The 22,295-nt window shown below is 40.8% G+C and overlaps 1 protein-coding gene across 1 annotated transcript; it reads left to right on the top strand.

Annotated features, from left to right (window-relative positions):
- Positions 1-871: 871 nt before the first annotated feature.
- On the top strand, positions 872-21,303 carry LOC110982952 (uncharacterized). Its single transcript, XM_022241766.2, has 5 exons — positions 872-1,421; positions 6,280-6,354; positions 9,273-9,326; positions 17,520-17,641; positions 18,990-21,303. The coding sequence occupies exons 1-5, from the start codon at positions 1,328-1,330 to the stop codon at positions 18,999-19,001; spliced, it is 357 nt and encodes a 118-aa protein (XP_022097458.1). The 5' UTR covers positions 872-1,327; the 3' UTR covers positions 19,002-21,303.
- Positions 21,304-22,295: the final 992 nt, after the last annotated feature.

Here is a 22,295-nt window from a genome sequence, read left to right as displayed (position 1 = left end):
AGTTGTAAACTGTGCTGTGTATAATAGTCACTGATTTTCAAAACATCGTAAAATGGAAATCATGTTGTCCTTTTGTGTGGAAGAAATGTAGAAGAGGAAACAAAAATGGAGATCAAAGGCAGTGCTAATTTGCTTGATTTGTTTATTCTGCAGAGTCCGTAAATTTTAACATTTTGAGATCATTTAATTAGTTCAGCTCACAACGGAGGCTCACAACGAAACCTGAAACAAATACATGTATGTGTATATTAGTGAATTCAACATAATAAATCATGGTGACACTCGTGTGAGATTTTTTTCCCGTTAATATTTTAGAGGTGTTTTCTGAAAGAGTGCAGTGCCGTTGGCATGAATTATTATTTTATTTATATTTTACTAATGCGACATTTAAAAACCACGACCAAAGCAGCAAAATGAGAAAGGTTGAGCAAATACTCCACAGTGCCAACGCCTACAACCAGTCATTCAGACGAAAAAGACAGATTGAACTATTACAGTGCCAAACAAGGGTGGATCCAGAATTAATTTTTTTTGGTTTGTGGCGGGGGGGGGTCATTTTTGGGGGGGGAGGGGGAGGGTTGGAGCTACAAATTATGGCCTATCTGCATGATGGGTGGGGCTAAAATGTAGGGCTTTTTACACACACTTGGAAGGAGGGGCAGTGTCCCCCGGGATACCGAATTATGTCAAGCGTTCAGCGACTCAGACAAAGCTATTATGCACATCACAAATTCCACTTGATGTGTTTTTCTCTCTATCGGTCGCCTCTATTTAGTATTTGGGCATTGCAACCTGGCACTCGTTAATTTACAGTTGTTGCATGCACTCTAGTCGCCGTGTAGCCGACCATCTTCGACGTGGCGACTGGTGCGATCTCCCGTTCAGCGCCCACGCGAGTTCGCATATAACGTCCCAGCTACACGCTGGACCATCAGAGCAGTGATAGACGTACCACGATGGGCGAGAACAACTTTGTGCGGAGGAAAAAATCAGTTTGATCCCTCATATTTCTGGTCTCCATGGAAACGTGTTGCTAGTCCACATCAGTGGTGGCCCATCGCATCGCCAGGTTCTTTCGTCTGCACTGAATGGACACGTTCATTTTCAACCCACCGAGTGCAAGATGAAGTAGGCGGCAGAGGCGGCACGCTTTATATAAAGTATCATTTCGAGTGCTTCTTTCGATTAACCAGTTTTGCCATCAACACGAGGGGAACTGGAAGTAGAGCTTATAGTCTCTCGAGTCGTGGTGCCGTGTACCGACATCCAAGGATTGACGTCCAGTTTTTTACCTTTTGTAGGAAATCTGTATTATCCAATCGGTAACATGTCTGGATTGTTTCTGACGATGGTTTGTCTGATCCTCAGTGCTCTTGTCCTCACTATGGGCCCGCTGACGGTGGAGTCGACCAGGATAGGAGGTAAGGAACTGGCACACCGCAAGGTGAAGGGTTGTCGAGGAGGGTCTGGCCCAGTAGCTATGCCGAGCAAAACAAAATCGAGCACCACCCCCCTGATTTAAGGCTTTATACTATACACCTTTCGTATAGCGGCCATCCTTCTTAAGTTGTGTAGGTAACGTTTAAAGCAAACAAGGGCTCTTACAAGGTGCGAGTTTCCTTTAACATTGGGCAAGTGAATTTGAAGTTACTATAACTTTGATTTTTAAAAACAAATATCGTTCCAAACATGACAAAATTTCTTTCGCTCGTTTTTTCTTCTCTAATTTTGTCGTCAAGACACTGGGACGAAACGGGAAGAAACCCCCTCCCCTATTTCTTCGGCTTGTCTACAAAAAGTGGACTCGAGTACTGCAGAGCATACCGACACTTTGGGCAGCTGCTTATTTTGGTTGGGCTGCCTTAAAAGAAAGCTCAATCTTTAACGGAAGAAAAACTTATAGTGCGCCTATAAGCCGAGCATCCAAAATGACCGGGGTTCCGCGCGTGATTTTACAATTTTGGCCGAAAAAGACCTTTGGGCGCCACCTACTTGGGTTTCAGACAAATTCCTGCTCAGTATTCATATAGTCTGTGAGTTCGATTTCTCATCAGGTTTTTGTTTGTTTCTTCCGCCCCCTAAAAGATCGGGCGACGTTTCGTTTCGAAAGTGTGATTCGTCTTGGGTTTAACCTCGACTTCAGCTGTAGCATAACGATGTTACCCGGTTCTAAATCGTGTGTAGAAATGTAATGTGGTAGAGCTAGGATGGGGTAAGGATGGCACCCCTGGAGTGTTGGCAAGTAAAATGGTAGTGAGCAGCGAGGGTCACGTCTAAGACCCCTAACCACTTCTGTCCACAGTGCACGTTTTGTTCAATCCTGTCCAATAACCATGATTACCCCCTCCTCAACATCTTCACAATATTTTGTTCACCAGATGCGAAGAGACGAAAATCGATTTTTTTGGAACTAGTTTTTGGCGTGCTTTCCGAGTTTAAAACTGGTTGTTGCGTGAACTCAGATAAAATAATTCGCCGGGGCGTCCGTGCAGCATTTAGGAAAGCTGAAACATAAGAACTTCATATTAAAAATCGGAAAACAAATCAGAGTTGGGAAAAATAAAGGCCAAATATCATGTTAGAAATAATCGAGTTACTCCAGTACTTTGATCCTTTGTCAAGCTCCCAAAACTGGGCGTGTAGCGGGAGGGGAGTTTGAAAAAAGGTAACAATTAAAAAAGAAGAGAAACCAAAATCGGAAGAAAGATGAAAATCACCAATTTGCTTGAAAACACCTTAGAATTGACCGAGTCCAAAGGTAATAGTTTATCCGTTTCCTGCTGATATGGCCCCCGGAAAAAAATCTGATTGCCCTGGAGAAAATCCCGGAGACGCCCGTGGCCACTCCCTGTTTTTGCAAAATAATTAAAAGCCCTGGTTATGACAATGTCATGTCTCATATCAGGCGCACATTTGGTTTGACTATTGCAAAATATAATTGTTCGTTAAATTTCAAAATATGAAGATACTGCATGTTGAGATAACAGGCGACTCGGGAATGCATTGGTTGCACATTATTCGCCGCTTGCATCACCTATTTTCAAAATTCTTACTTTGCATTTATGATCTACGTACGTTTGTACCCTCTCCAGTCATCCTTAAAACCAGTTTGCAGCGTCCTGATTTTGCCACGTTGTACCACCCTGGCTAGACCACTGTGGACCACAGCCATAACTGGTTATGTTTTGCAGCTCTTTTTGCAAACTGGATACTGATGTAAAAAGGTTTAAGATGCTTATTCTGCACTTTTTTTTAATTGAGAAGAACTGATTATGAGTATTACTATACTCTATGACACAGATGGCGCAGGTTGTAAGGCCTATGTGGAGGAGGCTATAGGTCAAGTTAGCCGTGACTGGGTTCATGTGACTCTGCAATAAGCCTTTGCGAGTAACATTTGAATAAAATCTGGTACACCGAGTTCTTAAAATGTACGTGAACATAACAGTTTGAATTCTCCAGGCTAAAGACGCTGTTGCTATACCTCGTGATTCGGGGCAAGCTTTTGTTTAGTTACATAAGAGACGCCTTGCACCAATACGCTGTTTTCAATGGATAAGAAGGGCACAAAGGGACCAGTCCATTCCAGAGATGGTGGTCACTATGCAAAAGCTTGCCCCGAATCACGCCATAGCGACAGTTTCTTTAGTCTGGAGACTTTAAATTGTTACGTTTATGTGCAATCAGATAACTCAGTGTACCAAATTTTATTCAAATGTAACTCGAAAAGGCTTGTTAATCGTCCTGCGACCCGCCAAATCCACGCCAACCTGTGAGGAAACGCGATTACTCTTGAGAATACCATATACGGACTCGCTCGCAATTATCATCGAAATAAAGACATCGTGATTCTATGCATAAATACTATTACAAAAACGACTGCCAGAGGCAGGTGACATCATGTGTAGAGCTTCCCCGGTCACTGCCAAATTCCTTTATTAAACACTACTGTAAATTTCACATAGCTTCATTGGGCAAAATACGTAAATGCTGAAGATCGCTGGAATAATACGAGATGATTCATTCTAATATGTTTGTATTGTGTATTAAAACTGTTCTTGTTGGTGGGGGATGATGGTTTTGCTCGATAAGTCAACATTTCGATGGTTCAAAGATTTATTAATCTGAAGAAAACCTTAATAGCAGGACTGTCAAACCAAATAATCTTTTCAGCAGACTTTAGTGAATCTTCTCGTCGACTGAAACAGTCGAACCTTATCGTTTAGTAGGACTATTTTTGGATGATTACACCTCATTCCCATCCTCAGAATGTTATTCCATTATGGAATTCAGACAAACTTGACTAACGCCCTGTTGACTATAATGTACCCTTCGGTGGGTCGAAACCTTCAGGGTATCGAGTCCTCAGGCTATGGAGCACTAACCTATCTAGGAAGGGGGGGGGCTTAGATCTTCATCTGGTGTGAAACATACTAGGGTGGGGAAGATATTATTCCCTTCATTTTTTTTTACCAAAGACTGTCACAAAATGGGGACTGAAACGAGAAATGTTTCTTTTTTCCTGTGGCGACTGCTTGGGGTTATACTCAACAATTTCCACACATTAGTGACTGTTGTTGATGCCTTATCAGAGACTATTAACCTTTCTGCCAGGCTAAGTTTAGAACTGCATTTGGATGATGTGGTGGTTAGGGCTGTTCATGTTCTTTCAGTGCCCTGCTCAGTCCTTCTGATGGGGACATTTACTAGTTGAGTCCCCCTGGGTGAAATTGGACTTTATTTATAATGCCACGAGTCCAGTTATGACTAGTGATGGCTATTTTTTTCACGAAATATCAGCCTTTGTGCTGGTCTGATAAATGGATTGAGTTGGCTTGACGCGTAGAAGACCTCTCTTTTCATCCCTTTCGACAATAGTGAGGTGAATTACCGCTAGTTGACGTTCTTCTAGGTTGGAGCTGGAGCTGCCGTTCCACAAGCGAATGCAGAACCACTTTTCTAATGAGGGGCTGAATCAATTTTGCGCGGGGACTCAAAAATCAAGGAGTTTTCTTCACGTAACTGTCTTGGGCCTTTCTGAGGGGTGAAGCTTAATGTCTGGAACTTTTAGAGGAAAAGCTGAAATGACAATGCCAAGAGAATTCCATAATACATGTCCCTGACTCCACACCTGACGCGAAACCTTTATCAAAAATACGTGCAATTTTCGAACCAATCGAAATATACATATTTCTGCATGTCCAAGTTCAGTTTGTGCAACAACGTCTTCGGAACGAATGTGGGATGAAAAGTGCTGTTATGAGCAGAATCGGAGAGCAGTGTGCCAACATTTTTGAAATGTTATCTGCATGGAATCTTCCAAAATATATGTACCTGTATCTTCAAATTGTTGACAGAGGTGATAGCAAATCAATTTTTACGAGTCCAAGTTAAGTCACACTTCTAAAACTGATAGTTACGAGTCACGAGTCACAAAAATAGCAACTCGAGTCCGACTCGAGTCCAGTCAAGTGACTCGAGTCTACAATTCTGATTGTTGAAAATGCCACCCTCACCCCAAAGTCTCCCCTTTGATGCCACTCGGGAAGGTGGTCCTCGAGTAGACCTACTTGCCATGCCCAACATCTTTGACTTTCATCCTCCAGGTCATTTTGTAATGTACTCATGAAGGCTATTGCACACTTAAGATTTTTTCAATACGTGAAAATATTGGTTATTTTCCTACTTTGTGCTCGTGTGTGAACGCCCTCCCCAGGCCAAGAAAATCTCTCCCCTAATGCTCCTCAAAATGGTTTCCTTGAGTGTTTCATTACTTCCCATTAATTTTAGTGATTAGATATTTGGAAACGGCTCGACTCCATTTTGGAAAATCAGAACCCAAAATAATGACGACATACAGTGTTAAAGTGTCACAAATGATAGAAAAACAATAGATCTCGCCATTGTCCGAACATGGACGCATATTGAAAAATCTTGTAGTCGTTCATTCAGATGTATATTTACCATATTCCTTGGGACAAAAACCACCGTTTGCTAGGGAACTTTACTTCCACCCCCTCCCGAAGGGAGACTTTGAAACACAGGTGGCAGCAGACATAGCGGTCCTTTCTCACAGTATTATGCGTGCTCAGATCTATGCAACAATTCACGCATGCTCAGAACTGGTGAAAAGGACCGGTATGTGAGCCGCAACTCCGCGTCTCAAAGTCTCCCATTACAATCCAAAACGAAAAAAGTGCATGGAGTTTCTGAGTTCCAATAGTGATTAACATGTGTTGCATTCATTAATGGCAGCTCTCGTATTTCTTCTAAATCCAGGTCCTGGAAGAGAATTTCAAGTGCAGAAGAGAAGCTGCAGTAGAGAAGACGGGCAAGCGGCGCTTGCGCAATGTGGTAGGTGGACGAAGGCGGCATGGGAGTGGGGGAATCCAGAGGCCAAATAGGTGGTGACTTGAAAACCATCGATGGATCGTCAAGCAAAATCGGGTGGCCATGTAGATGGACTGATCGCTCCAAACAGAGAAATAAGAAGTGTTTTGTCCGATCCAGTCTGCACTACGGGGTAGTACCAATTAAGGGCCGGATTGTTCACTGGGACGGGAAGCACTATCATGCCCACTGCCAATAAACTGCCAAAAAAGCTCCAGTGTTAATATAACATACTGCTTATTCAGACTGGGTAGAGTACACCCAAGGCGTTATATAGATTAACACCCATTCAACACCAGCAATTTTGCAATGTACGAAAACTTCAGGGTCTGCAAAAATTAGGGCCCGACTAATATTCAGCTGTTTGCCTTTCACGTTCCCTTTGGAATTGTCAGAGTGTACTCGCAAGTCTTCCGATCCGGCGTGACGCGGATTAAAATTACTTCCATTCCCTTCAATTCCGTTTCCTACAACTGTTTTAGACCTTTTTCAACCCTGACAAATTCGTCTGAGGCCTGTTGAACCACCTTGGAAATAAACCATTGGCTTTCATGGGCTATCCCGGCACCAGCTCATTTCCATTGGTTCACTTGCAATTGCAGTTGCTTGATTTCTTTTCTTCTTTTTTTCCTTAATTTTATGTGATTTGATGTTTATTGTACGTACTGATATTCTGTGCCTAACTGAACCGAACCGAACCAAATACCAATTTGTCAAGAATCAAGATAAGACGCAAAGGTTCAGCGCTTACTATGCACAGCTGTGAAAATCAGTACTGCTACAATGGTGGAGTAGAAAGGACTTGCAAACACTGGTGCCTAGGGCTAGTATACGGTTCTGAAGAGATGTTTCTGTAGGTAATTTTTCCTATCTGCGTGCTTTCAACATCCCAGCAAGCCACAAGATCTTGAAACTGATTAAAAAAGAAGTTTTTATCAGACAAGACTAGTGGACGTCTTGAACATACAAGGTATATTGCACACGGCGGCCTATTTTGTGGGAAATGTTAAATTTCCTTAGTGAGTTTGGAAAAGTATCGATGGAAAGTATCATTAGCGTTTTGGTCTAATTCAGGCTTTAAAAAGTTGTCCAGCTCGAAGGTCAGACTCTAAAATGGCACATGCTATATGAAACAGAGTGTTAAATATCAAGGTTTAATAAGCCTAATCACAAGGTTTCATCAACTGAAAGGCCAAGTGGATTAGAAAAACCGTTGATGAAAGATACTACCAAAGTGCAGCTGACCTTTACAGACAACGCCAACGTCTTCATTATTCATTCTTATACCTCGTCATGTTGCCGGTAATAGCTGCCGTGATGGGCTTATTATCTGAAAGCACCACTCATCAAACGCGCGCTTTGAAACCAAGCCTAATTTTCCAGTTCCAAATTGGTCTAAAGGTAGGCTGAGGACGCCAAAATGTAAGGCATCCTGAAAGTAACACCCAATAAATTTTGCACAATAACGCTTCGCATTTCAATACAAAGACTGTTTTCAGGATCAACGTACTGGTAAGTTTTCTGCACTTTTGAATATATAAAGGGATGTCGGGAGTATAACCCAAACGACAACTGGAACCGTAATGGTCAGTTTCGTGATACATGGACACGATTTCAATATCTTGATGAGTAAGTCCCATTTTTTTCCCTGAAAGCCGGCATGCCAAGCGGAATTCATTGCACCCAAGTGGCAGCTCACTTTGGGGTTTCCTGTAAAAAAATCGAAACGAGTAATGTGACATCGAGAAAGGTTTTTTAAGGGCTGCGGAATTGATGTACATTGTACGTGCCCACTGGTTTCACTCAACAAGTGATACTCAGAGTCAGACTATGCGAAAGAGAAGAAAATGAATAGTCAAAAGTAAACAAACGTCACGTCACTGATAATTGATAACATTTTTAGAGGACACTTACATGCAAGAAACAGAAGGAAGATTATTAGAAGTTACATTTCATTTATATAGACTGCTCGACCTGAGTAGCGTAGCCAGGCTCTTGGTAGAGGGGGGGGGGGAGTTCAAACAAGGGGACAGCTGCCCCCTTACCCCTTAGGCTACCCCATTGCGTGACCTCGAGCTCAAGCGGTGCCGAGGCTAATGGATGTTGTGCTGTGTACGGGTCGTATGGGTCCGTGAGTAGACCGTTGTCTGGACACCGCTTCCAGATTAATTGCATCAGGTTCCGGTTCTTTAACCTTGTGCTCGGGGAAATATCGTGATGAATGTGGTTCACTTGGCGGGATACATTTACCTCTCATTAGGGGCTCTCCATCTGACCTTAATGACCAGGGACTTCGCCCTGGATTTCCCGAGAAACACTGGTGCTTACACCGAGCGTTTCTTGCAGTAAGCACAGGCCAGTTTCCGCTTTGGGGTGGGATGACAATAAGTTATCGTAGACGATCATTATACTATTCCAAATTCAAAATACATTTTTACCAGTGACTGTGATACTGTGGTCTAATGATGTTATTTATTTCTCAAGAAATAAAGTATCGCACAAAATTACAAAACACTGAGAAAAAGCTGTTAAAACTGCCAGGAAAAAGAACGCAAGCGGCCAGGATGTCTGCTAAGATTCGGGTTTTTTTTATAACTCGTGTCTAGTTTAATACAGTCCGTCTTGTCCACGTACAAGAAGTACCTCAGAGTGAAACTTATCAGGAGAAAAGGATTGGTGTGCTCATAAAGAGGTTCGACTTTTTCTTTTGAAAATCATTGCAAAAGAGAACTTTGGGATACCTGGAAAATAAAAAAGAAGCAACCCAAAAGACAAAGTAGACAATTTTTGCTCACAATTCTCCCCTAAAATTGACTGCTAAATTTGTTTTCAACTTGTCCATAATAACCGCTTATCTTTGTCTTTTAAATATCACCATTTAGGTCGAAACGAAAGATGCCGAGCAAGAGTGGATATAGTGATTGCCAGAACTTGCGGTGAGTATAACCAGCATACGATAATAGTGGCGATAGCATAGCATCATTTGATTTCGTGAAAAAGCCATGTCCGAAACTGGCTCCAAAGCGACGGTATGTGCCAACATGCGTTTTAACCGGAAAAGACCTAGCTGTAGACGCAAAATTTGGACGCGGCCTTTAAACGGAGAGATCGCCAAAACGGAATAGCGTCTTCTTAATGGGTTGCTCAACGACTTTCATCTTTGTCCTGTACTTATCGCTTGTCATTTATTGTATATTTACTTTTAAATTAAAGAGTGAGTAGTCAGTCCCAACCCAAAAGCTTTTCCTATTGTTCAATCTCAAATTGGGTCTATAATGCAGCAAAAACAAAATTAATGCCAAATTTCAAGAGGTCTGTACGTTGGAATCCAATTGAGGATACGGTAACAATCGGGTGTCGAATCCCGGGGCTCATTCAGACACGAAAGATGATGAAAAAAAAGCCTTGAAGCAACATGAACCATGAATTCGACTCGTAGTGGGCATGAGGCATTTTGCATGTTGGCCGCTTTTTGTGCATGATCAGTCTAGACGGGGGCAAAGTCCTGCAATACAAATAGAAGTACTTTTTCAATATGTCATGCATTAGTAATGTAAAACGGTTTGGCAAGCACCGGATCAGTTCTCAGTGTGTCCGTGGATTGCTTCTCCAAACGTGGGACAGGGTCGGTTATTATACGGCCTAACTCCGGCCGTTACTCGTAAAGCTTATGATACATAATAATGTACATAGTCGCATGCATTAGCATAGGCCGAAGCCTCCAGCGCCTGGCACCAGCGGTGCAAAGCCGGTGAAGTAAGTCCTATGGAACACCAATGCCTTGGTCCCTAATACGGAGTACTTAATCACGCCCTCGCCCAAGGGCCGTAATATTTGGAGGCAGCATAGTGTATTCCCAAATAATCTGAAAGGGTTAAGCCAATTTTTTTTTTACCCATATCGTAAATATCTCCAAAGACGGGACCGCACTTTTACAAAATATTGAAAGAATTTTTAAAAAGTGATGCCCCTTTCCTCGTATGATTCTGTAGCCTGGAAGGTGGTATTTATTAGGCGTATGCAAGGAGAGGGGACCTGCTTTGTTCGAGTACAAGACTTGTTCAGAAATATCCAAGGTCCAATGACGCTCCATGTCATTAAGACATGATCAGTCATTACGTATTCTAGACGTTTGAAAGGCACATTAGAATTTAAATTTGAAAATAAAAAATTCAACACCGTACTTCCACACGAATGACCAGAGTGAGCCCTTCACGGTGCATTTGGAAGGGGAATGGAGGATATTGCCGTTTCTCAGTCTCCGCCAAAAATACCTTGAGGCCCAGGGGCTCTCCCCGTCCCCCCTCGGGATCATTATCGGCAACTCTTTGGCATAGTTAAAAAGCACATTCAGAGTTAGAGGGAGAGTGTCCGTTTCAACGTCTCGGTACTGGATAAACAGCACGGGTCTAAAATATTGAACGATCTGTGTTTGATAGGCCTATAAGAATTGATTGTTGAGAGTATTTTGGTGTAATGTAAAATAACTGGGGAGAGTAAGATTATTCGGGAATCGTCATTGCCGTCCATTTGTGTCGGGAGGGACATCCCCGCCCCCATCACCACCCAAAGTCAAGGCACGCCTTAATTATGGCGTCTTGCGCCAAGTAATAATTAGGGCTGAATTATGCTCTGTTTGCTCTTGAAATAAACTTCTAATATTTGAAAATTTCTATGGAATAAATTGACTCTCCAATAACTAGGCCTACATCCCAATGGCTATATAGAACAGTAAATACATGTAGGCCTAGATGCAATCTGATGTCGTCCAATTTTCTGCATATGGATCAAAATAGGAGCTGTGTGACAGTCTGGGGTCAGCTTGGGTGTTTTGGTCAACATTATTTTCAAAAATCATCTTTCGAACTCGGATAATATTTCATTAAGCTCTGAACGTCGAGGATGGTAAACGGGCATAGGCTACATTGAACTGTTGCGGTTTGTGCAGGCAAACCATTCACAACCCTAATATTATATTTTGGTCAAGGAACGCAGGCAGTGGTAGTAAGCCGTCAGCTGAACCCCTATATTCTTTAGTTTTGTTCCAGCAACTGTGGGAATAGATTTTCTGAACAGAACCGAGTACATAAATTACCAGAGATGACAAATGCAAACGTTCTCCACAAGCTATCCTGCAGTTTTTTTATAATCCGGGTGGAAAGGGTGAACTATTTTGTGGTTGGGGAAGCTCCATATGCGAAATGTGCCACGTTTAAAAATCGTTCGCGAATGATGTAACCTGATCACGTGCTACAAATTGTCCAATCCGAGACCCGAACGAAGGTCGTAAGTTGTTGGTCATGACCATTGATCGCCATTATATAGACTGGATAGGACATTTGCGCATTGTTTGTGCACAAAATGCGCGGCCGAACAATGGCGGCGTTTCAGGAGGGTAATGTGATGCTGTATGCTGTGCATTTCTGGTCAATATAACCTTTTTCTCATGGGATGATGGCTAAGCCCTCGGCATCCGTCCCCAAAACAAGCTAAAAATAAACAAAAAATGCAAAAATATCATTTCCGAAAATAACTGACCATTTTCTTATTAACTAACCCACTCATAAGCGATAATGTTAACCTTTTTTGTGTGTTTGTTTTTAATTAATTTTTTTACTGTCTACGGTCTCGCTTTAGCAATATTTTTTTACTTTGGGTCGGCTCAATCGTGATTTGTTCAGTGTGTAAAACTTTGAGAATTGCACCAGGACATGCAATAGGTTTTGTCAGTAAATATGATGTCCAGACTGTCCATGTGTTTTTCCGTCTGGTTTCGATGAGCCAACATTGAAAAAAATCACTAATAAAACGATTTTAATTTTACACTCTCAGGAAAAATTGTACTAAATAAAATTCAATCACAGATTGAAAACTGACATGTGGTATACGGAAGTGTAAGCATCTTTTCTGTGAGCATAAAGTAAGCGCAGCTTTAAATGAGCGACCAAACTAACTTACTGCCGTTTTTAAAACAAACACTTATTAATCAGCTTGAAAAGTTGAGTTCACAACCTGACTTAAAGATTTACATTTAACAACTACTTTCGGCATGAAAAAGTCAGTTTTTAACTGAGAACGAATAATTTTGTGATGCAGACAAAGTTTCTTTCGTTGTGTTGACTTAGAATCCCCTTGTTTGTAACTTCATTCACCAGAAACGTCTGCACTCTGCTTCTCACTTTGGTTTCATCTCTGCACCGAAGAATTCTGTCACTCATATCACATCGTTCGTCACACAATTTGGGTTCAGTGCGTCTTTAGATCCGACAAACACAAATCCTGACTGTCTTGGAGATTTTTCGAGTGAAATCGGGGGGGGGAGTAAACGACACATTTATTCATTACGTTTTTGAAACCACTCAAATAATGCCAATAAGTAACATTTCAGACGGTCCCAACTTCGAGATAGTAAAGTTTCATATACAAAGCCTGTTAGGCTAGATAGATTGTCATAAATTTCTTACTAGGCCTATATAGGCTTAAAGTTAAGTATGTCATACATTCCACTGCTGTGGTGCTGCAGCTAAAAATGACCGACTGCCCAAAGTTGCCAAATGTTTGCTCTCAGATATTCCAACAACAGTTGATTGGATGATCTTAAAATTATACCGAGACGGTGTCCTAAGAATAACGAGATCAGTCAAATAACCCGGTGCAAGACAGTAAATGCATTTAAAAACAGTCAGTAATATTTTAAACTGAATTCGAAATTCAACTGGCAACCAATGTAATTCCTTTAAATACAGCCCTCTCAACCAATTTAGAGAAAAACATCAAATTACTAATCGGACGAGCGTTTTCTGGAATAAATTCAAGATTAACTTTCTTAAGAATCGGGGTGACAATTGCATTCTTCCACGTATCAATAAAAACACCAGTTTCTAAAGACATATTTATAATGTCAGTAATAACTGGAAGCAGCACCTCAGCACATTTAGCAACTACAATTGTGGGAGCTGGATCATGAAATAAAGTTTTCAATGCAGAGTTTTGAATCATTTTTTTAACGTGAAATTCAATTAAAAGTGAAAACACACTCCATTGACTAAACCGGAACATTCATAATACGGGACAAAAATTGGAGCGTTCTATTTGAAAGCTGCTAGTCATTTAAAGTTTTTTGAATGCTACTAATTTTCTTCACAAAAATTTGAAAGTACTCGCAACGAAATTCGCAACGCTCGTTATTTACCCTCCTGAAAATACGCATACGCGGGACGCGTTTTGGACCTGATGTCCTGTCCAGTCTGTAGGGTGCGTTCGATTAGCTTGCAGGGGAAAACCTGACCTGGGAATGGCCGTGTGTATTGTGTCAAACAAGCGAGACGGTGGGGACGAAGTTAAACCCGAGTCGACTCGTGGAAGCTAATCGAACGCACCCATAATGGAGATCAAATGGTCATGACACAAAGCAGTAAACATGGTGACCTCTAGCGATGCGGACAGCAGCATCGACGAATTTCAGGTGTTTAATGCATGTAGAATCGGTCAAATTTGAAGGTAAAAGCCCTTACAAATGTCCAATGGAGGAAGTTCACCTCATGTGCCAAAGAGTAGCTTGATTTATGCAGCAGAGATCGCGAAATCACCAAACCGAGCGCAAGGGACCACTCGCAAACTGCACAGACTGTGCCTATGGTATGGAATTCCATATCTGCCGTCGCCCGTCGTCCGTCGCTTTTTGTTGGGTCCCAATTCTGCCATTTACCAGGTCCAAACATGCCATTTTCCGTCGCCCGTCGTGCGTCGCCCGTCGTCCGTCGTGCGTCGTCCGTCGTGCGTCGCCCATCAAATGTGTTGTATAGGACCTGCAAAAGCTGTTGTTTAACAAATGACAATGTGATGATTCCATTCACTTCTAAAGATCTTTTCCGAGTAAGGCAAGTACAAATCCCACCTGCAAAGCATATACTAGTCACATAATTAATTCCAATAATGCTAGACTACCCCTGCCCCTTGACAAGAAAATATCGCATCTGAGAATTCAACCAAGTGTTTTCTGGGGAAAAACATTTTCAGCAAAAATTTTCCGGTAGATCAAGATTTTCTTCTGGCAGATGGCATGTCTGTGTGTTGCCTTTATGTATAACTTGCATGCATCATGGAGTAAAGTTGAGCTGTTTGTCATTCGACATGGGAAACGTGTCAAGGATAAACTGTTGCAAGCAGAAATTTCTGATGGAGGTAAGCTACATTAAATTACATTGCAATCAGGGAAGGGCATGTTGATTGAAGTAGCTTTCGAAATTTAAAAATGATTTAGGTCTATTATGTCTATGTTGGTATTTCAATTTTAACCCATCATGCCCACCATTGAAGCTATTTCTAGTAAGTTGGACTCAACAAATGGCTAAAAAATGACTGGCAATTTTAACAAGATAGTTATAAGATTAAGAAAACAAGCATGATGGTTTAAATTGTATTTTATTTTCAATTTCTTTTCCAGGAATGCTTCATCAAGTAGCAGAGAGCAAAAGTGACGAGAATGTTTTGATACACATTTGGTACAAAGATTGTGTCCCTCTGGAGGTTCGATATCACACCTCTCGTTACATAAATTATACACTTAGTTCCTGACAAAGAAAAGCAGGGATCCTGAAGGGTAAGCTGTAGACAATATTTGATTGATGTGTTTTTCGTTTTTTTTATACCCAGTTTGAAAATATTTCCTTTATTTGGGGGAAAATAAAATAATCCTAGCCTCATGTCTTTCGATGCTCATTATCATTATCTTAGGCTCCTTTTAAAATTAAGGTCGTGCTCGTAATCATGGTGAATAATGCTGACAGTAATGAAGGAAATGATTTTTTATATTTCATTCAAAACTCTGATTAAAACCGCTACTTGTGATGATTGGAAACTAGCACTTGTTCCAGATCCCACTGTGCTGCGGTGTCCTCATTTGCATGTCAACACAGTCAGACATTTTTTGGTAATTGTTGGCTCATATCAATTCTATCCAGCCCTTTTAATACTGGCAAGTTGAAGTACATACCTGCAACATTTATTGCACTTGTAGTTAGTGTCACCTTTTTTGAAGGGCATTGTGCACAGTGCCTGCAATCTAATCACCTTTCTGACTTACTGAATTGTACAAGCATAATTGCTACAGTAAGGCCAAAATGGGTTCAAGGGGGTGTGATGGGAAATTCTGTTTGGATGAAGTGACCTGTATAAAAATCGTTGTTTACTGTCTGATTGAATTGAAGGAGTGAACTTCAGATGGAGCACCAAGAGGCCTACAAGATGTTCAACAGAGATAGTGATTGATGGCCAGGAAATCGTATGTCAAAGTTTGCCAACTGTTCGCGACTGTGATCAAGAAGCACGACAGAACTAACCTTCATTTGCACTGGTATGATAGGTTGACAGTTATTCAAATTGCCCCAGCACTTACAAAATCGACTCTGACTTTATAAAATATTCAAATCAACAACCAATGACATTGCATTAGAAAGAGAAGGTATTGCATGGGCAGTATGTGATGTGTACTCTCAAGCTAACAATATTGATTCATGTACATCAATAATGGAAGATAACGAGCTGTTGAAGGATCATGTGCATGATCTATCTCACAAATTTATTCTTTCTTCTGTTCCAGTCATTCCCCAGTAACTCATCAAATATTAACCCGTCTAATTCTAACTATTTCTTCTAATACAGTGACAAGTTGAAGTACTGGCTCAAAAGTGATTATCCTGAGCTCTGCGCCCACAAACCATTCTGGAGAAACAAGTGTGAGGTTGCCAACTCCTCCACATTGTCATCAAGAAGTGTGGCCGAATCTCTGGACAATGGGGAGGATATTTATCATCAAACACGTTTGATTTGAAAACTGATACAGATGCTCCTACCTCTTCGTACACTGTTATAGGACAGGATGGCTCTGTACTTGATGATTTTGATGGAGAGTAATGAGACAATGATCCAGGGTTCCAATTTGCAGTCCTCTTCAGTGTTGTCTTTTCAAGGAAGCACAAAGCATCTGGATTTCGTAGCTGTCTTGTTCATTTAGAGTTGTTTCTTTTACCTTTGCATTATGGCATTTTATCTACATGTATACAAACAACTTTGCATGTACATCTAAATTAAATATGCTCTTTTGATGATCAGTTTAACTAACCAGTGAGATTAACCTTTTGGGGACATTTCTCTAAATGCCCTTTTCATAATCATATGGCCCAGGTTCAGATAATCACATCAAAGTCTGAATTACAGTCATTTGATTTGGAATTGGGAGCCATTTTTAGCTCAAAATAATTGGTTGGGGGGGGGCTCGGAAACATAATTACATTATGAGTACATTGAGTTCCGTATTCCCCTGCTGTCAGCAATTTGTTACATTTTCATCTCCATTTTGGACATCCCAGCCCCCTGGTATCTGTACTGAACAAAACAAATTGACTGTCCTTTTGCATTTTATTTTTTTATTCTTATTTTTAATGAGCCAGATTGTGAAATATTTTGAGACCAGAAGAACAATGGTGGTATCTACCAGATCAAAAATCTTTGAAAAAAAATATAATAAAGTCTTTCTGTGGTGTCACCTGACAAAAATCACGTGTTGTCCTTTCTGAATTTGTGATATATATTCACAATACAAATCAAAATGTATAATATTGAAGGTTTGACATAATCGCAGATTTCTAATTTTGAGGTTGGAAGTGCCCAAACAAAGCCTTGGAAGCGTATGTTGTGCATTTTAGCATACAAGACTATGGCAAACTTTGAGACGGAATTCCTAAAAAATTGCAGAAATTTTTGGGAGAACTTTTGACATAATGTTTGGGATGTACAGAACCTCACGTTTATGCATTCAAAAGGTAATCCCAGTGTCGCTGGAACGGAACTCATTTTTACATCCTGTTTCTTAGTCTCAGCTGACGGCCTATAGTGTCAGAAATTGCTGCAGGGAACTTCACTGAACCGAATCGGGCTAATCCAGTTCGTGTGCCAGTCAACCTACTGCACACTTGGACCGGGCATGCGCGTCTGTCTTAGCAATCCCTCTCGCAATCGGGCTTCTTGTCAAAGAGGCCTTCTTTCGATACATTTGATCTGGCATGAGGAATTCAATGTTGATTTTCCATTTATGAGTGACAACTTTTGGCGTGTTTTGTTTCACACAGGAGCGAAAAAACGATCGTTTGAGGCAGAACCAGGACAGTCCCAAGAATCGGCAGTTGTAGACGCTAGAGGGCAGTCCCACCCACTCAACGCCCTGCGCAGAATTCGCTTCAGCAAACGTATGGTAAGTCTATGGAAACTTCTTTATCAGAACTCATGCTGCACATTTTAAACAACACATTTCAAAACGTAACTATGACAACATAAGTGTCGTTACTGGAATCATAAAAAGCGTACGTGATCCAACCTTTAAAGAAAAAACTTTAAAATTTCTACTTTACTCCGTCACCGAAGGGATATATTTTATTTGCTCGTCTCTGCGAGGGGCTGATGGCCTTGCACAAATTTTAGTGAAGGAAATACATCACGCGGGGTCACAGGTAACGACGCGCAGAGCATTGTGGGTAAATTTCTGCAAGGCGCGCGAGCTCGCTCAATGTGGCGGTAATGAATTCGATATTTTTCTTTTTTCTCTCATTGCTGATCTCTTCACTATTACGGTGGCTGACCTCCGCCAGGAATCCACTTTTTTATTTTACGGCGTAATTTATGACGTAATGACGCCCTATTTAAGGCGTAATAACGCCCTATTAGGACGTAATAACGCTCTACGGCGTCCATGCAATAACACACGTGGCTCCGCTTATGCGCATAGTATTTGTAGTGTCTGCGGCCATCCTTGTAGGTCTATTAGGGCGTTATAACGCCGTAAATTAAGGCGTTATAGCGCCTTTATAGGGGTTATTACGCCGTAAAAGATGGTTTATTACGCCTGAGATTAGGGCGATATTACGCCCTAATTTAGGACGTTATTATGCCCCATAGGGCGTTATAATGCCCTAATAGGGCGTTACAATGCCGTTATAGGGCGTTACTACGCCTTAAAACAGGGTGTTACTACGCTATAAATTAGGGTGTTATAAACGCCGTAACAGGTCGTTATAAACGCCGTACAATAAAAAAGTGTATTCCTGACGGAGATCAGCCACCGCACACTATCCTTTATTAGTTCATGCAAAATTCAACAAGATACCTATAATTTGTCACCAAAAGACACGTGATCAGTGATCCTTAGTGAGAAAATAAATTACAGTGATTGTTCCAAGGCCATGTTTTCATCATAAAAGCCGAAAATTACACCTATGCCAAAGCACTGCCATTGGCCAATCAAAATTTAAAATAACGCTTCGCTGACAGGAAGTGATAACCAGAGATCGTGCACAGAGTAACCAATCACAGAGCAAAGCCATCAGCCCTGACCAGCGCCCTCTTCGGGCGCTGGGCGACGAGCAAATATATTTTAAAGCTGAAGGTTGTACAAGTCATAAAGAATTTTTCGTCAGGGTCGAATGTTGCATATACCGAGATGACCGATTTAAACAGCAATGAGGATTTTAAACTTTTGACACCTTTCTTCCATGTAATTTCTGATCCATCGCAATACTCATAATCTTTTCTCCCTATTTTTGCAGGAATGGCGGTGATTGGACAAAAAGTGACCTTAATACGCAGAGATCTAGTGGAGGAGGAGACCTGATTGGTTAACTGTGACCAGCAAATTAATATTTTTGTGTCTCTTATTCAGTGATGAAGTACTTCAAACATGCCTGTGCATATTGCTTTGTTACCAACATAAAATATACTATACATGTACATCATTAATTATGTACCGGTAGTGCATGGGGAGAAAGATATTTTTTTGGCGTCAAGTTGGAATTTCGAAGGAATCTAAATGTGACCAAACGCTGATTGCTATTGGTGATAACAAATCTTCATTTATTATTGAAAAATAGCCATGCTTTTTCCAACTTTTGAAGCTCCTGATTAAAAGGAAAAGGACAACTTTTATTAATTGGATTAAACTCAGGCCGGCAAGCTGCTTTTTATTTCAATATTTTTTAAGCTGTCCTTGTTTACGAATAAGTCTTTGCGAGTTAAATTTGAATAAAGTCTGGTACAATGAGTTATCTGATTGCACATAAACATAATTTGAATTCTAAAAAACTAAACTACAAAACTGCAATACCTCATGATTCAGGGCAAGCGCCATCTCCAGAGCTGATTAGTTCCATTGTGCCCTTTTTGTCCATGCAAAACAGTGTATTGAAGCAAGGCGTCTCTTATTTAACTAAGCAAAAGCTTGCCCCAAATTACGAGGTATAGCAACCACAATGAAGCAAAATACGGGACGGAGAGCGCCTCAACCTTTGTGTCGGTAATTGTTTGGTCTGAAGCTCAGGAATTCTTTTCATAAATCTAGGGGGATATGTTAGGTAACAACAGTCTAGAGTGTGTATAGGGATGGGTGTGTGTGTGTGTGGGGGGGGGGTACCCTCTGTCCCATATCTTCCTGGGTATAATAGCAACTGTGTCTGTAGTATACAGAATTCAAATTGTTATGTTCACTGGCAGTTAAAGAACTCAGTGTACCAGAGTGTAGTCAGAGTTAACTCGCAAAAGGCTTTTTGTGTGACCTCTGACATTTCAAGTTCTTTCAGTTAGAATAATGGGTAAAGTATGTATATGTTCTGCAAAGGATCTATTGCCGCATATTTTTCAAAATTCGTTTCGAGTTCCGCTTCTCTTTACGGGTCAAAAGTAAAGTGGCAAAAGCTTGAATTTGCAATACGATTCACACTGAAAAAATTGCATGTACTGATTTTATAACCAAATTACAACACGTTGATATTTAGAATATTAGAATATTTAGAATATACATTGATTTCGTTATAGTTCTTGCAACACCTTTTGAACATCACATTGACCATGTAGCTGAAACTAGCGATATGAAATGATAATACATGCGTAAGGACGAACAAAAACGTGACTATGGAATGCGACTTAAATAATTGTTCCCAGAATTTGAATCCTTACTTAACAAATTTTAACTTAAAGCTCAATAGTGTTATCCTCGTCCTTGAAACCAAATGTTCCTCGAAGGCACCGTTGCCATCAAAGTAGCTCTTAAGTTCAAACATGCTGGGAATACCCTAGATCAATATTCTTGGGAACCAGGAAAGATTAGGGTACAGGGTCTGATAATTCAACCCACACATCGGCCTGAGCAGGATTCGAACCGCGTTCACCAAGAAGCCACATGCATCAAACTTACTCCAATTGAAGTTTCATCATTTGTGGAATTTTTTTCAAGAAAAATAGGAATCTGACTGATATTTGGTAAATACTTCTCCAGGGCTTTGACAAATCCCCAGCCGATAATATCTAGGTTGTTTTTATCGGAAGATAACTCTAAACAAAGGTGGCGATGCAAGAGAGGAGATGGGGTAGGGCTAGAGTATAAAGTGAATACGTCACGCAAACAATTATTTGAGGCACGCGCCTAGAAATTCCATTTGTCGCAAGGCACTGAATAACCTATTACGGTCAGTGGAATAGCCATGCAAGGCTGTGTCGTCTGCATGGAAACAGAAATAAAGTCGTTCATTGGATGCTTTCGCCCCATGGCCCAACTGAAAAAAAAATCCCCGTAACTACACAACATAAAACAAAGGGTTTTTGCCTTTTCATATCTCGTCCGTAAATGTTATACCAAAAACTTAAGTTGGTGCTATGTAATTGACTCGTCTTGGGTATTAATGTAAACAGGTTTGCATACCGAGGAATCTCGCTTATGCAACTTGCAGTTTCTAGTCTTTCTTAATGTTAAGTATTTCACCTGTTATGTATGAACTGTCAAAATACGTGCTATTGTGTATTTAGAAGGATCCAAGAATACCAGGGAGGGGAAATTGTCCAGTGGCATAAATTTGTGCAGGAAATGGGGGGGGGGGGTCGGTGGTGGGAGCTGACACCATATGACATTCTGTAGGGGGCAGTGTTCATGATACAAATGTACATCTGTAATTATGTAATACATTCATGGAGAAGCATACATCAGAATGGTATATGGCCTTTATGATTTTCCTTTTTGGAGTGATAGTTTTAGTCGTTATGAAGTCCGAAAAAAGTCCTGACAATCCCATTTAATTCAAAAGCCCTGCCCCCACCTTGCAAAGTGGGAGGGGGTGATACATTCGACCCCTAGGATTTACGCCGATGGAATTGTCCCACCTCAGAAAAATTCGAAAAATAAAAGGGGAAACAGAGAAGGAACACATACAAATCAGTGTTGTCCGTATTGCTTTCACAGTAAACGGGACATGGCTTTCAGTGTGTTGATGTTTGGTTAAAGATAACTTTTTGATTGCTTAGAAATATTGTCCAATCCATAATTATTGCCAAAGTCAATGATATTTTTGTCAATGTAAGTGAATCAGAGGAATACACTTTAAACTTCAACAGACCAAGAAATTCTGAAGTTGAGTTCGTATAATTTTGTTTGATTCTTCTTGTAAATATATAGAAAACATTTTCACTTCAACTGTTATATTCATTGGCGGTATAAAAAGCGCCCTCATTCAGAAGTCATCCAAGTCCCCCTCCGCGCTCCATTTGCAAAGTGATTTTGCGTGAGAAAACTTTAACCCCCGTCAGAGAAATAGGCAGGAATGTATTATTATAACAAGAACTCGCGACGTGTTGATGAAACAAACAAAGTCCATCTGTAACCATTCAATATAAGGCGGCGTTATAAAGAAATCATGTTTAGCGTCCCCGGCTGCATCCTTTTTAGCGGCCACCTTTTAAAATTTTAATTTGTTTATTTATAAGTATTTTTTTTACAGTTTTTACAACAGAACAAACTAAAGTAAAAATGCAAAGATGTGGACTTGTTCATAAACACTTGCGAATCGGAACTACCCTGAAAAGCCACTTTC

Source organism: Acanthaster planci, linkage group LG05, assembly GCF_054643075.1.
Source record: "Acanthaster planci isolate LZ-2023a linkage group LG05, COTS_SCS, whole genome shotgun sequence".
NCBI lineage: Eukaryota > Metazoa > Echinodermata > Asteroidea > Valvatida > Acanthasteridae > Acanthaster > Acanthaster planci.
This window is presented reverse-complemented; position numbering and strand designations above follow the sequence as displayed.

Coding starts and splice junctions, on each gene's coding strand:
- LOC110982952 (XM_022241766.2), top strand. CDS start 1,328: ATGTCTGGATTGTTTCTGACGATGGTTTGTCTGATCCTCAGTGCTCTT. Junction 6,355..9,272: donor AGCGGCGCTTGCGCAATGTG/GTAGGTGGACGA, acceptor ATCACCATTTAG/GTCGAAACGAAAGATGCCGA. Junction 9,327..17,519: donor AGTGATTGCCAGAACTTGCG/GTGAGTATAACC, acceptor TGTTTCACACAG/GAGCGAAAAAACGATCGTTT.